Below are 14,825 nucleotides of genomic sequence, written 5' to 3' on the forward strand. Positions count from 1 at the left end.
GCTGACCAATTACTGCGGTCGCATTTGTCTGGCACGTGGAGAATTTCCATGATGGCTCCTTGATCATTGATCCTGTTCGAGTTTTTGGAAAAAAAATCTGTGAATGAGAACTATTTGGAAGCGGTGTTTTCGTCGATGAGCAAAAGCGTAGGTATTTTGTGGATTTTTAAGCACATTGACTTTTTGCTTTGTTGTGAATCATCATTGGAAACATACCAACATTACAACAACAGTGATGTTTACAATCGTATGAACTAAGCTCATGTTGTTTACCAGATGCTGTTTTTTCTCTAGGAAGACAAAATTCCTTCATCCAACACAACTATGAGGTAACTGGTAGACAAAAACAAAACATTTATGGTGCCGAGTTTGATTTTTGTGTTTTTTACAGTTTAGTAAATACATGTAATTATTCCTCCTATCACGTATGGTGACAGTACCGTATTTCCTCGAATTATACTACTACATGAGAAATTTCTGCAATTTGTTTGGCTTAGAGGAGTGGTATTTCAGCTTAATTTGAAATACCTACATGTGAAAATTACAAACCTTTTGTGGGTAGTAGTATAAACAAATAATAGCATGATTTGTAGTGATATTTGGCATAAATGTGATATTTCAAAATTGTCTCAAATTTCACTCACCTAACGGCTCGTGAAATTTCATATAACAATTATTTTGAAATATCACCCTTGGCATGCCAACTATCACTACAAATCATGCTATTACCCATACTGATAGCCAGGGACAATTATTATTATTTTCGCACCAATAGGGGCCAGTTACTTGAGGGAGTCGATTATTACAAATATTGCTTACTGGAGGTCGTTCCCTACATATTTTGTATTGTTATCCCATTAAATAAAAAAAAATCACCTCATCAAATAAACTGACCATAGGGTTTTAAGAAATAGAAGATAGCGAGGGGTTGGGGGTGGGGGGGCGATTATTTTAAATATTTTCATCAAAGGGGGGTGATTATTCAAGAGGGGTGATTAATCAAGGGATGGCTATTATTGGAGGAAATATGGTATGTTATTGTTTTGTAGGACCCAGTGCCCTGTTGGACATGAACCTGTGGATTTAAGTGATTCAATAGATTGTCCGGCTGTTGAAGATGTTTTATCAGAAAATGACAGCTCATCACTTTGGCTGATCAAATTACCACATGATGTAAGTTATGCGTAGCATAGCATATTTTTAAGTGTGTTACACTTTTTTTGATTGTAAATAACAAAAGAGACATCAAGCAGATGAGGGAAAATTAGATGCTAGCTAGTCACTGCAGTCTAAGGGCATCAAGGGTACCTATGTGACCTTTGAAATGAAAACCACTTGAAAATATATTTTTGTCAAATTATCGACAATACTGATCTTGCTTGTTTAGGGGTATAGAATGGTAAATTTGAGACTTTGCGAGACTGTGAGACCCTGGTTTCAAAATTGGAGATCAAGGCTTAAGCGTTTTTATCAATTCCAAGCCCGAGACTTTACTTCTAAGAAATCTGAGCGCAAGACTCTAATTTTGAGATAATGAAATGAAATGACCAAAAACTAGCAGAAGCCCACCAATATTCTGCCTTGTCTCGTTTTACTGTCTTAATCTATTATTTCAGTTTGATAAGCTGTGCCCATGAACTCTGAAAATTCGACTCCTGAAGGCCAAATGGAAAGAAAAAATGACAAATCGAGGACTTCGAGACCCATCAGCAAAAAAATCAGAGACTTTGTGAAGAAAAATCACCCAAAAATGAGACTTCTAGACCCATAAAAAAACGCCTGCAAGATTTCGAGATCGGGCCAAAATTTTGCAAGACCCATGCTTCTCAAGGTACCATTCTATACCCCTTTGTTTGAACTGTTTAATTGAAGAGAGTCTCTTTCAAAGTGGGGTGGATTTGAAAGATTTTGTAGCATTGAAAATTATGTTAAGAAAGCCATCTTATTCTACTTTATTTATTTATATTTACTGATTTATTTTATTTGTTTATTTGTTTGCTTTTATTCAGTTTGATGTCTCAAGTTTGTCTGGCCAGAATGTTATTTTAAATGGCTCACAAGATTTGCTCTATGTTAGTGAAAAGGTAAATAACATTTTGCCTCCAATAAACACCTTGGTTAATGTCAGGTTAGAAAATGTTTCTTTCCAAAATAGTACTTCTCATTCTTTGAACTCTTTGTGGGTTTGGTATTATGAAGTGAAATTTGCTGATGATCACTGCTTTTATAAGCCTTTATGGATAAAAAATAATGATGTCCTTGTATTTCTTTTTTTTTTTTTAATTTATAGAATAAAGACAAGAGATATGAAATCCAGTCAAAGGAAGATTCTGGTGCTGAGGTATGTACTATGATCCACTTTTCATCAATCCTTCCTGCAACTGCTATAAAATTACTTATATATTCCAGCACTTTGCTATGAGGTCAATTTATAGCTGTACTATCCCTAATTTAGATGGATACCATGTTCCCCTTTCTTCTGAAATTTTGAAATATACCAGTCAATTATAAGCCCTCTGGTGATTATTAGCAGTGGAAACAGGCCAGAAGGGCTACCCTTAAGCTTTGGACTGGATGAGTGACCCTCCTCCCCCCTCCCCCACCCAAATGTCTTGAGATCCATTTTGGCCACCGGTCATTAGCAAGGGTGGCACAGTGGTGAGAGCACTCGCCTCCCACCAATGTGGCCTGGGTTTCGATTCCTGGCGTCAACGCCATGTGTGGGTTTAGTTTGTTGTTGGTTCCCTGCCTTGCTCTGAGAGGTTTTTCTCCGGGTACTCCAGTTTTCCCCTCTCCTTAAAAGCCAACACTTCCAAATTCCAATTCGATCTGGAAATATGCACAGACACGTTTCAGTGAGTTCTTATAAACTCCATAGTGCTCCATGAGTAAACAAATTACAATGTGCAATTTATTATTATTATTATTATTAATTTCATTTACTTACAGTATATACTGGGTTTTTTAAAAATTCTTTTTAGTTATCTTCTTTCTCTGTTGTTCTTCCATCATCACGGAAAAAGTCACTGCGTGCTGGTAAGAATATAAATGACTGACACTTAACAGACATTACAATAATACAATAACAAAATCAATAATGCTGTTACTACAAAAATTCTGCTGAACAGGTTTCATTTGAATGGTTATCCTATAAATCCTTTTTTGAGCATTGACAGTAAAATTTTAGGCCGTTTGAGGGGACCTTCTAATAGGTAAGTACCACACGGAGGTATAGCTGAAGAGGTTTCATTTAAGTGGTATTAATAACCTCATATGATTTCATCCACAGACTCAAAAGTTAGAAATACAGACTAAATTAATGGTACCACTAGAAAGTAATGCCATTGTCCACAGTCTCAAAAGTTAGTTCATATTTGATTTGGAAACTCTGAGGGGAAGGTTGCACTCCTAGGCATTCCATCTTTGTGAGCCATTTGTTGCAAATTTACGAGTTCATGTCACCTCTCCTTTCTGTTTTCAGTCAGCACACTGCATGGCCAGATGAGTGTTATTCAGTCAGTGTGTGTGCCACCATCCACCCTGCCTGATGACTCACTGACTGTCCAAAGACAGACACACAATGAATATATCAAGAAGTGGAAACCATTTGGATATAGTATGTGTTTAGAATTTGTATATGTTCGTAGATAAATTTTGTACCAAATGAACTGCATGTAACTCGCATGTGCCATATGATTAGAAAATGGTGTAAATAGAAAATCGATGAATGAAGGGGTTACTAGTTTCTATAGAAACTGTGGTTTGTGTTGGTGGTTTAGTCAAATGAAAAGATCTGGTGTTGTCAACATAGTTGATTGGCCACTGTAGCCTGTGAACAGGCTCTCTGTTTGGGGGAAAAAGTAGCAAGGAAAGGGAAGTTCCCCGCTCGACCAAACGCCTGTTCACAGGCTAGGCCACTGAAGCTGTCATCTCAAGCGCTGGCCCTTCGTTAGAGCAAAAATCTTAACTAAAGGTGAGAAGGTTCTTATTTAATGGGTCCATGATATACGTTGTGTATGCTCCACTGTAGAAAAGAGAGGGAGACTGAGTCGAGTTAACTTTCGCAAAGACTTCTGGGATTGTTACTAGGGACAAGAAAAAAATTGGCCAATAGCTGACAGGCATGCCCCCTGTAACTATCCCAGAAACAATTGCGAGACGCATTTCGGCTTCAGTTCTCTTCTCGTTTCTAAAGTGGGAAATTGCTTGTTACTAGGGAAACCCCCGCAAAAGCTGGAAGGAAAGATAGTTAAAAAATCATCAGAGCATCTTGAAGGTGGTACTCCGGGAGTGCGAAAAAAGCACAAAGACAAAAGATCGTCAAATTTGGAAAGAACTGCAGTGGTGGAAAATGAATTGGAGGAAAAAAGGAAACGTGATTCTCCAAAAACGAAGAAAAAAGACAAGGAGAGACAAGAGATTGATTTGTCGCGAGTGAAAACTGAACCAGGTCTGGACAAAACGAGAAAACGCAAAGGGGATGAAAAAGGTGAAAGCGACGACGATGGATGTGGACTTGTACCGGCAAAACAAAAGAGAGAGAAAAATAGGGAAAGCTTTGTGGGTGATGTAATGATGAAACGAGAAAGGGACCAGAGCGATGATGTGTTTGAAGGTGATAATGACTTTGATTTAGCACGTGTGAAACGTGAACCCGGAGAAACACCCAAAAAAGCGAAAAAGCGAAAGAAACACAAAGCGGACTAGCATGTTAAGAAATAGAGTGATAAAACGTCGAATTGGAATGAAATTGGAATGACGATGGCTTGTCACAACATTTTTTAGTGTAAACAACTGCATTTCTGACGGGGAGTAGATCAGTTACATGTGTGATATCATACGATTTTGTACATCTTCAGCCTTTAAGGTTAAAGACGTTAAAGCCATCTTGCACAGCACAGTAAACTGAAGAGGTTTCATTTGAATAGTCACACAATATGATGTCATCTGCGAACTCAAAATTTAGAACTAATACTAAATAAAAAGTACCATGTGAAAGTAGTGCTGAAGAGGTTTCATTTAAATAGTCACACCATAGGATTTCATCCACAGACTCAAAAGTTAGAACTACATACTAAATAAATAGTACCATGTGAAAGTACTGCTGAAGAGGTTTCATTTGAATGGTAACACGATAGGATTTCATCCACAGACTCAAACGTTAAAACTACATACTAAATAAATAGTACCATGTGAAAGTACCCTATGAAAAAAGGGACATGAATTAACCCTTCCCCGTTCCTATAAGTTTCTTTTGGAGATAAATACAAGAAATTGTTAACAAAATCGTTGCAAGTTAAGAATTTCGTCGGGTCGATTCCTTCCTTCTCCTGAACTTTCGGATCTTTTAAGCATTTGGCTGTATCGAGCCGCAACCCTGGGCCGAGTTGTTCAAAGCTGGGTTAAGATAAACCAGGGTTAGTTCGAAATTTGAATTCAGATCTGAACGCTCAAAAAGCAAATTCAGTTTAATTCTTTTGGTCAACAATTTGATGATTGCCCTAGAAAATGCTTTTGATGAAAAGAAAAAGAGACTCGGGTTAAAATTTAACCCTGGGTTAGCGCTAATCGGCCTTCGAACAACTGGGCCCTACATTTTATGCAACCAGAATATTCTCCTAAAAGAATTCCGAAGAAAAAGAACTGTATTGGCTGTCAATTCACCTTCTTCCTTTTAAGGACCTACAGTGCAGTGAAACGTCATTTAAGCGTCTTCGTAAAGTATCATTAGTACCAATCAGTGGACCAAGCTTCCTGTTTTGGCGAGAAATGCTTCGTTAACCGACCCGTAATCGACTGAACTGACGTTCTTTCTTTCGCGTCTCGTTATGCAACCTAAGGTTGCGTCACGAGCCAAGACAGCGCCTTCGTAAGAGGCTGACCGACAAAGCGACTTTATAAAGACTTGATTCGGCTGTTCCGATGTTGAAGTCAATAAACTTGAAGAAACCACGTGGGTGAGAAACAGAGCATGAACTGTATGCGAAATCGTTTCTCAGAGTGCAACAAGGATAGGTAGATTTCGAGAGATGTTTTAGTGGTTATTGGTATCTTTCCCCTTTGTCTTTTTTTATTTTACAGACCGTTTACCATGCATTTTTATTGCATTAGAAATGTGTTTATTTTGTGCATGAAAAACAATCGGGCTGAAGTTTGATTAAAGTGAAAACACCAAACTGAACGCAAGTGTTTTCTCAAGTACATGTACCGAGAATGAGATTCTCCTGTTAAGGCACTTAAAAGCTCGCATATGAGCTGTTGTTTATCTTAATTTATAATTAACAATTATTAGTAAGGCTGTGTATGATGTGAAGAATTATGCAGATGGCGGACAAAAGCCCCCGAATTCACCACAATTCGTCACATCATACCAAGGCCGAATTATTGTTTTGTTATTCATACAAAATATTTCTAAGCTTTTAACAAAGTTACCTCTTCAAAACATTATCCTATTTCTCCACACGGAGTCAGGATATGAACAGCTGTTTATTCTTACATATTCTTGTTTTGCGTATTTTTGCAATTTTTCTGTTCAGCTTTATTAAGAAAGTCAGCTATTTCGTTTTCGGATAGGAGTCCGTTTATCGCCATCTTTTGAGGCCACTATTACTCAAGCAGCTTCCTTTCCAAGCAAATATACCATCCATAAACCTCGTTTCCAAACAAAGGTAACATCGACTCGATAGTATATTGCTCGCATCTTCCAATTGTGGTAAGCGCCAGTTAGTTATGAAGAATTATCTGGGGGGCGAAATATTTTGGATGAACAATAATCACAATTCAGGTGAAATTTGACATTCATTTTCTCGGACTTCCACGAGAAATTATCTTTGGTGTTACTACAGGTGATTTATTACATCTTCAGCCCTTGATAAATGTAAAAAAGAATTCAATATTCTTTAAATTATTCTGGTACAAGATTTTTAAAATTACGCAATTTCCTGATGGATTCCGTCTTAAGGAAATTAAAAGGTGATATTTGGATAGGGTAGGGGTATGTCACGTAACTGACTATAAGGAACCCCAAAGAAAACGTGAATTAAACCAACCATAGCCGCTTTGTATGAGATAAAAAGGTTATTCAGCCTTTCGTAAATTATATTATAACTCCCAAACCATAAATTATACTGCCAGGAGTGTGCTCAGTCAATTGAAAACCTTTGAACGATACTTTCCTATAATCTTGAAATCTAGTTTTCAGTTTGGCTCACTTAAAACGCTGCCGAAACTTTTCATATTTGAGAGAGAAAAAGTCGGTTACAATAGCCGAATTTATACCTGATATAAAGACAGATTATCCGTCTAGACGGATACTGAATCCGTCAGACGACTAATTCGTCTAGGTATAATTTCGTGAGTCGAAGTGCGCATGCAAGGATTTTAGCACGTCTGTGAGACTTGCTGACAGACGAATCTAGCGAAGACAAATTTCGGGCCAAAATTCGTCTTAACACCGGGTTTATATCTATACGATTTATCATCGGATAAGTCGTCTCTAGTATGAAGTCGGCCAATCTATTTTGATCAGTTAAAGACATCCACATTCCTTGGTATTTACAACAACTTTTATTTACTGTATATTATATACTGTTTCGTAGTTTCCAGTTCAGAAATAACTGGCAGCTTGAACCAAACAGAAATTTTAAGCACTTGTCTTTGCGATGGAAACTAATTATCGAAAACGTTGTTCTCATATCTTGTGACCGATCAATATATTTTTCAGGAAATATATAAGTTATATTGCAAGAAGGTAATGCTTATGACCCAGTGGTTTAATGTTCGTTAATTATATTGATTTTGAAGTCAAAACTTGCGTCATCATAATTTGTCTGGCATGGTCCAGTGCCTTACAAATTTCAGTGGCCCTTTGAAGCTTACCATTCTCAGTCGCCGCGCATGCAATTTACTGGGTCAAGAGATCTCTTGACTGAGTAAAACAGCACATGTGATTATTAACTTAATCAGTATCATTCGAAGGTTCAGAATGAAGGTGCCAGACTACAAAGCAATTCAAACTGTCGCATGCACGGCTTCCCTCTATGGAAACCTCGTGCTGTATGCACTAACAACGTTGAATGTCCTTTTGTCGATCTACGCGTCGATAGGGAACACTCTTATCCTTCTAGCTCTTCGTAAGGAAACTTCTCTTTATCCACCATCGAAACTCTTGTTTCGATGCTTAGCAACAACGGATCTGTTGGTTGGTGTACTGTCACAACCTCTATTTGTCATCCAGTTACTTTCCATTGCACATCAGCGAATGTCACTTTGTTTCACCATAGTTAGTGTAAATGCAGTTGTTGGTTCAAGCCTTATCGGTGTATCCTTGTTCACGACGGCTACAATCAGTATGGACAGACTTCTCGCTCTGTTACTGGGGCTGAGACACAGGAAAATAGTCACTCTGAAACGAATTCGTGGAGTCATCATCCTATGCTGGATTATAAGCATTTCCATCTGCACCTTGAGGCATTTTTGGAAACCACACCATTTTCTATTCTCACAATTTGCCTCTGGAATGATTTACTCGTCGCTAGTAATCTCGGGAATTTCATACACGACGATTTATCTAATTCTTCGCCGTCATCAAACTCAGATGCAAGAGCAAGCGAACGAAGTAGGAACTACATTCAACATAACGCGATACAGAAAGACAGTGTCCACGGCTATGTGGGTACAGCTTACATTAATAGCATGTTATTTTCCCTATGGTGTTGTTAGTACAATAAGCCATCCATATGCCGTATCTCATAATCTTTCTGTCAGGCTTACAATAACCCTTCTCCACCTAAACTCATCTTTAAACCCTGCTCTCTACTGTTGGAAGATCAAGGGAGTTAGGCAAGCGGTGAAGGATACAGTCAGACATCTGTGTGATGTGGTTTGTTCTTTTTAACTTGCAGTCTATAATTACAGGGAATAATTAAGAGGAGCTCCCGCGCGTCAAGAATTTTTGGCGGGAAATTATCTGGCAACCAGCGTTTTTTTGGGCGTGCCAACGGGGTAACAGTAACGCGAATGTAACAAATAGAGGACACAAAACAGTAATCTGTTCCTATTGTCCGGTAGCAGCATGTTTGAAATTAAAATATTGTTCAAGTAAAGCCTTATAACTGCTGAAATTAAACATTTGCTATACAGTGCTGTGTACTCGTGAGTGTTTTTGGTCGTGTATCGGCTATGATGAAACTGTGAAGTATTTTCACCATAAGACAGTTACATAGCCTCAATTTCATCCGATTGCTTCGAGTCGTTTTCTCCTCTCAGCAAGTAATAACGACTCGAAGTAATCGGATGAAATTCAGGTTAGGGAATATTCGCGGGGAACAGATTTTGGTCCCTGCAACCATTCCCTGCGAATGTTCCCCTCGTGTGTGCCGGCCTTAAAAATTGCATAAAATTCGACAAAACTTCTCAGGAATTCAAAATACTCTAAACAATTGAGTCTAAAATGTTATAGAATTTCCATGAAAATAACGTTACAAAACAAAATATTCCGTGAAATGAGACACTGATGAGAACAATCGAAGAAAACGCGTGGGTCAAAGAAGTGGCTCAGTATCTTTAAGAATGAATATTAATGGTTCGTTTGATTTGCCGAATTCTAGAATAAGACTGGTTCGTGAAACGCGTAGCCTGCGAATACAGCCGCCTCGCGCGAAACGCCCCTAGCGGCCAGGAGCGATGAGAGGCGGATGAAACGCGTTCCTTCCGTATTCAACGATCATTCGGTAGAAAAACCGAATACATGGGATCGCTTCAAATCTGAATTCGGCCCGCGTTTGTAGGTGGAGCCGATCGGTCCAAAATTGCTGTTCCGTTTCGAGAAAGTGGTCCTTCCTTCGTAGATTTGTAGCCTTCTACGCATACGTTTTTTGGGCTCGTCACGCTTTCCTCCCCCACAGCGGAACTGCCACTTCCGATTTTAGGCCAGTTAGCTTCATTAAGGCCATTCAAAGGTCGGAAATTTGGAATAATATATTCTGTCCTGTAAAATTCCCTGTTACTTATATTCAGCTCAAAACATTCTGAACAGATCACTATGGGACCGGCTTGTAGTGAAAGGCCACAAAACGATTTAAACACAGTAAAATTGTTTAGAATATTGTCCTAAAAATGTTCTCGTTGAGATTTCCGAAGTTGGCTAATATTTCGTCGGCCGCTATTATAAACAAATAAGGGGACATCGGGCAGCCTTGTCTGACCCCTCTACCTCAAGTGAAGTGCTCGAAGTCTATTTTCAAATTAATATACGTATCAGTGTCTCGAAATGTCGTTTGTTGTGATCCCAGAGGGTCCAGATCAGATCGTCAACTGCTTCTTGGAAAAGGTATTGAGCAAAAAAACTACCGAGCATATTAAATTTTGTCTCTTAGACACTTCTTGGTTTATTCTAGTAAAATAACTGTATCTTAAAAAAAATACTTTGCCTGATTAATCAAATTTTACAGATAGTAACCTGATCAGCGGGATCAATGGAAGTGACCTTTAGATCAGTTACGTGAAAGCTTTTCCGAGAAATGTTTTCAAATAAACTGACAAGCAACTCAACCAGACTTAAATTCGTGGTATTTCACAGGTCTTTGTTTAGTTTAACGTTCCTTTTTTTGTTCAAGTGATTTGTATTCTCACTCGTTACAATACAGTGTATTCTAAAGGTTATGAATCACTGGAATACGTAGCTAAAGTCAAGCCGTAAAAAATGTAAAATAAAGCCGACAAAAAAAAAACAACATTCATATTGAATTTCGTTAGTTCTATTTGTCCTCTATACTAAAAAATGAATTGCATGTGTTATATGTGTAAGATCTGTTCTTTTTACTGGTAAGTAATACTAAAACCATCGGCCCCGCATCTGGTCCAAAAGGGTTCTGAAAAAAACTGTTGTGACGAAAAATAAAATAATTTTACAAATTGCATTTGCCTCAGATGCTTTCGGGACTAATGCACTGCAAATACAAACAATACTAGACAATAAACCAAAGCGATTTTTTTGTGTTTCTTTGGTCATCTCTACTTAAAAATCACACAGAGAACTTGTGTTTTTAAGTTCATATTATTATCTTAAGGTAATACCTAGTTTTTAGAAGTAAGGCAGTATGTAAAAGAAGAAGTTGTAAATAACCGACAGTAGGAAAAGAACCAGCATCCATCGTGATTGGCATTTTGCATCGGACATTTGTCTGATCGCTTTCCTGTTAAAGGCCTGGATTTTGATTTTTCCCTGCGTCAACTGAATGAAGCCAAAACCAGCCTGGTAATTCTGCAAAGCAATCCCGTCAAGCTCTGTTACAGTTACTTGGTAAAATTCGTTCAAACGTCTCTGATTGTCGAAAACAGGCTGCTTCAAAACAAGAGGCAGAGACATTTGATTCACCCTCTCGTGTTGGCAATAAATAAAGAAGAACAACAAACAGGCGCCGAAGAAGCCGATTGGGATAGCCTTAGATACACTTCCAGAAATCTTGACAACCAGGGTACAAATCAGGCTGGCAAAACACACCAATCGAGCAACCCTCAAGAAGTAAGGACAATCTATGTACTTGGGCAGCTGTGCATTGGGGAAGTAAGGTCGGCTCTCCTCGATGTAATGGTTTGCTTTTGCATGCACTTCATCTCTGAGTTCTTTGTGGACTCCAACTTCTTCTACTTTTATCTGTCTGTATTTAAGTCTTTCGGAATTTAATAGAGTTGTTCTCTCGCCAGACATGTCAATTAGTGTATCGTGACTTAACCTAAAGAACAAGACATGAATATCACGGAAGGTTGTCCTCAGCTATTGAGAGACTGAGCAGCCACAGTATTTCTTCTTCGCAGTTTTTATTATTTAAGTTAACTGAAAAACTACATTAACATGCAACATGCCAAGGTAAAGGCAATGTTTTCCACAGTGTCGAAGCTTAGTTGCTTTTACTTATTTCGTAAAACGTATTTTACGGTCCTGTATTCGGTTGTTGTCGTATCAGTGCATGCTAAACCTTGAATTGTGAACACTGCCCGCAATACCAATCCACCGAATCGTTTGACAATTCTTAGTGTAAAATTTTGGGGTGGAACAAGATCAACACCCGGACGAGAAAGAAGTGTGGCAGAAAGGGGTCAGTGACTAAAAGAATACTGAGTCGTTTTTCCCCATGCTGAGAATATATGCCTGAATTGCCAATCAAAACGGACGTTTTCGTACCTGTTACAGCAACCTTGAACTGGGTTTTAAACCATATAAGCTGGCGGTAATAATTTGGATTATGGATCAAGTAGCCCACGGTTCCGGGAAACGTAATCTGGCGTACTCCCTCGTTGTGAAACCGAGTACGCAGCAGCAAGAAACGATATCGCCCAATCCGATTTCTTCAAATATCGGAAACTTGACCGAGGGTCATCACGTGAAATCAAAGTGAAGACGGACATCAGAAGTTGTCTTATACGTCCCTTTTAGCCTTAGGCCGATTTCAAACGTCGTGCTACTGCCGTGCCGAACTAAATTCGACTTTAGCAGGGCAGTAGCGCGACGTTTGAAACCAAGTTGTGCTACCGCAGGGTAGTACGGCAAGCCTTGCCGTGCTACACGGCAGTAGCTCGACTTGGTTTCAAACGTCGTGCTACCGCCGTGCCGAACTCAATTCTTAAATTATAAATACATTAGAATCAAGAGACTATAAAGGGGACAGAGAGGGCATCCCCCATATACACCCTATTCCATAGGTAATTCGTCTCGAGTTATTTTTAGAATCGGGATAAAGTTACCTCGCGCGAGGCGTGGATGTTTCGCGGAGGTTTCGCATGACCAAACGCCGTGCAAAACACGTCGGGCGAGAGGCAATGAAAGCGTAAAAAGATCGAGAGCATTCCTGAATATTGAAGCGAAATGAGTCGGCGCTCACCTGGGAAAAAGGAATCGCTGGACTCTTTGACAACACGTGAAATCAGTCGTAACCTCAGTGCTTTAATAAAATGAGAAATTTCGCCGGTCTATTGAAACCGGTCGTTTGTACCATATGTTTGTACAATTTAGGGAGTTTAAGATCCAACGACGCGGACGACAACTAGAACGTCAAAAAAAACAATAGGTTTAATTAGCAAAACAACAACTTCGCACGTGCAACACACTTTTTTGTTCATTTCTTTCCCGTTTTTGCACCACTACGACGTGAAAATGCCTAATTTCGCGTTTTATAGAGGACGTAAATAAGCAACGACGAAATTTTATTTCTCTTTCTGTGCTTGAATATGGTCCCTTGAAATTCAGCTTTAGGAGGGTTCGCCTACAATTGACAAAGTAAGTGGGTAGGAATAATCGCTATAAAGACTGAAAAAAATAAACATCAAACCAGAAATTGCTCTCTTCAAACTGTAAATTGTAAATGATCCTGAGAGAATATTCAGTGTGTTAAGGATTTCCCTGCTCTACTGTTAGCTCTATACAAGAGAGGAAGGGCGATTCTTTTTTAATTTCGGTTTCGCTGACACAGCTTTCGCAGAAATCTCTGCTGTAGTCGTTTTCGTCGACAAAAGGAATAGCAAAATCGCTCTCCGCGTCTTCCCGCATTTTGTTTCGTGTCATTTCGTGAAGGACGCGTGGCTCTCAGCGTGGGTCATCCACGCGGAACACATTTGCGCTATGTGATTGGCTGTTGTCTAATCCCCCTTGAGATCTGTGGTGTTAAAAATAACTCGAGACGAATTACCTATGGAATAGGGTGTATATGGGGGATGCCCTCTCTGCCCCCTCTATAGTCTCTTGATTAGAATATATTTAAAAGTTTGCTAAACCGTTTCTTTATTTTTGTGTTTTGTTTTTGGCAACAGCTGTTCAATTCGACTGTCATGATTGTGTGAATTAAATTCGACGTCTGAAACCAAGTCGTGCTGCAGTCGAGCCACAGTCAAGCCAGCTTAGCACGGCAGTAGCACGACGTTTGAAACAGGCCTTAGCGAACCCAAGCACATTTGCATATTAACAAGCTCTTTTAAAATTTCTGTGTGAAATTACTGCTGACTACCACAGGCAGCCCAAGCTCACTATGAGAGCCCTGAACAACATTATCCTACTTAGCTAATTAATTATTCATACAGCAAGAAAATTATAAGACGTTGTATGGAGAAATATTCTTTGCTCACTAAATTAGCAAAATGTACATTGAATATCGCTTTGAAGCTTACCTTTAGCGTCTTCTTGTTTTTCTTTGTATTCTGACTGCATTTCAGACCTTTTTTTGAGCGACAGTTTTTCACCCAGATGACATCTGGGTGAAAAACTGTCGCTCAAAAAAAGGCCTTAAACAGTGCCTAGGAGGTCTGAAATGCAGTAAGAATACAAAGAAAAACAAGAAGACGCTAAAGGTAAGCCTCAAAGCGATATTCAATGTACATTTTGCTAATTTAGTGAGCAAAGAATATTTCTCCATACAACGTCTTATAATTTTCTTGCTGTATGAATAATTAATTAGCTAAGTAGGATAATGTTGTTCAGGGCTCTCATAGTGAGCTTGGGCTACCTGTGCTGACTACGTGAACGGCAAGTTGTTACTCCATCTTCTCGCAAACTTTTCTAAAAACTGTTCCTATCCGTGGTTTTACGATTTTGTGTCCAAACGTTTTGAATAATAAATACACAAAAAAAGGTCTTTTTATATTTACAAGGGCAAACCGGTTGGTTCACGGTTTGGGCAAAAGGTACTGAAGCAAAATAGTCCATTTTCGAGTTCGCTATGACCGCTGAATTAAAGAAGTGAAGACGCATTTTTTACAGTCTTAGCCTCAATCTGAAGTAATATATTCACAAATTCCAACGAGAAAAAGATCTGTTTATTACTCTGTCTATTGTG

At 38.9% G+C, this 14,825-nt stretch overlaps 2 protein-coding genes across 2 annotated transcripts; one reads left to right on the plus strand and one right to left on the minus strand.

Annotated features, from left to right (window-relative positions):
- Positions 1–31: 31 nt before the first annotated feature.
- Positions 32–4,927, plus strand: LOC140923012 (uncharacterized). Its single transcript, XM_073373067.1, has 8 exons — positions 32–147; positions 295–329; positions 1,050–1,173; positions 2,010–2,084; positions 2,291–2,341; positions 2,982–3,036; positions 3,482–3,616; positions 4,217–4,927. Exons 1-8 carry the CDS (start codon positions 136–138, stop codon positions 4,705–4,707), a joined length of 978 nt encoding a protein of 325 aa, XP_073229168.1. The 5' UTR covers positions 32–135; the 3' UTR covers positions 4,708–4,927.
- A 5,431-nt stretch (positions 4,928–10,358) lies between these two features.
- Positions 10,359–12,313, minus strand: LOC140923042 (uncharacterized). Its single transcript, XM_073373100.1, has 2 exons — positions 12,185–12,313; positions 10,359–11,735 (listed from the first exon to the last, which is right to left on the minus strand). Exon 2 carries the CDS (start codon positions 11,708–11,710, stop codon positions 11,084–11,086), a length of 627 nt encoding a protein of 208 aa, XP_073229201.1. The 5' UTR covers positions 11,711–11,735; positions 12,185–12,313; the 3' UTR covers positions 10,359–11,083.
- Positions 12,314–14,825: the final 2,512 nt, after the last annotated feature.

This window comes from Porites lutea, chromosome 13, assembly GCF_958299795.1.
Source record: "Porites lutea chromosome 13, jaPorLute2.1, whole genome shotgun sequence".
Classification (NCBI taxonomy): Eukaryota; Metazoa; Cnidaria; class Anthozoa; order Scleractinia; family Poritidae; genus Porites; species Porites lutea.

Bases quoted from the DNA above. Each gene is read 5' to 3' on its own strand.
- LOC140923012 (XM_073373067.1), top strand. The intron at 2,085-2,290 runs GTAAATAACATT...TTTAATTTATAG, and splicing joins TGCTCTATGTTAGTGAAAAG to AATAAAGACAAGAGATATGA. The intron at 3,617-4,216 runs GTATGTGTTTAG...GCTTGTTACTAG, and splicing joins GTGGAAACCATTTGGATATA to GGAAACCCCCGCAAAAGCTG.
- LOC140923042 (XM_073373100.1), bottom strand. From the start codon at position 11,710: ATGTCTGGCGAGAGAACAACTCTATTAAATTCCGAAAGACTTAAATAC.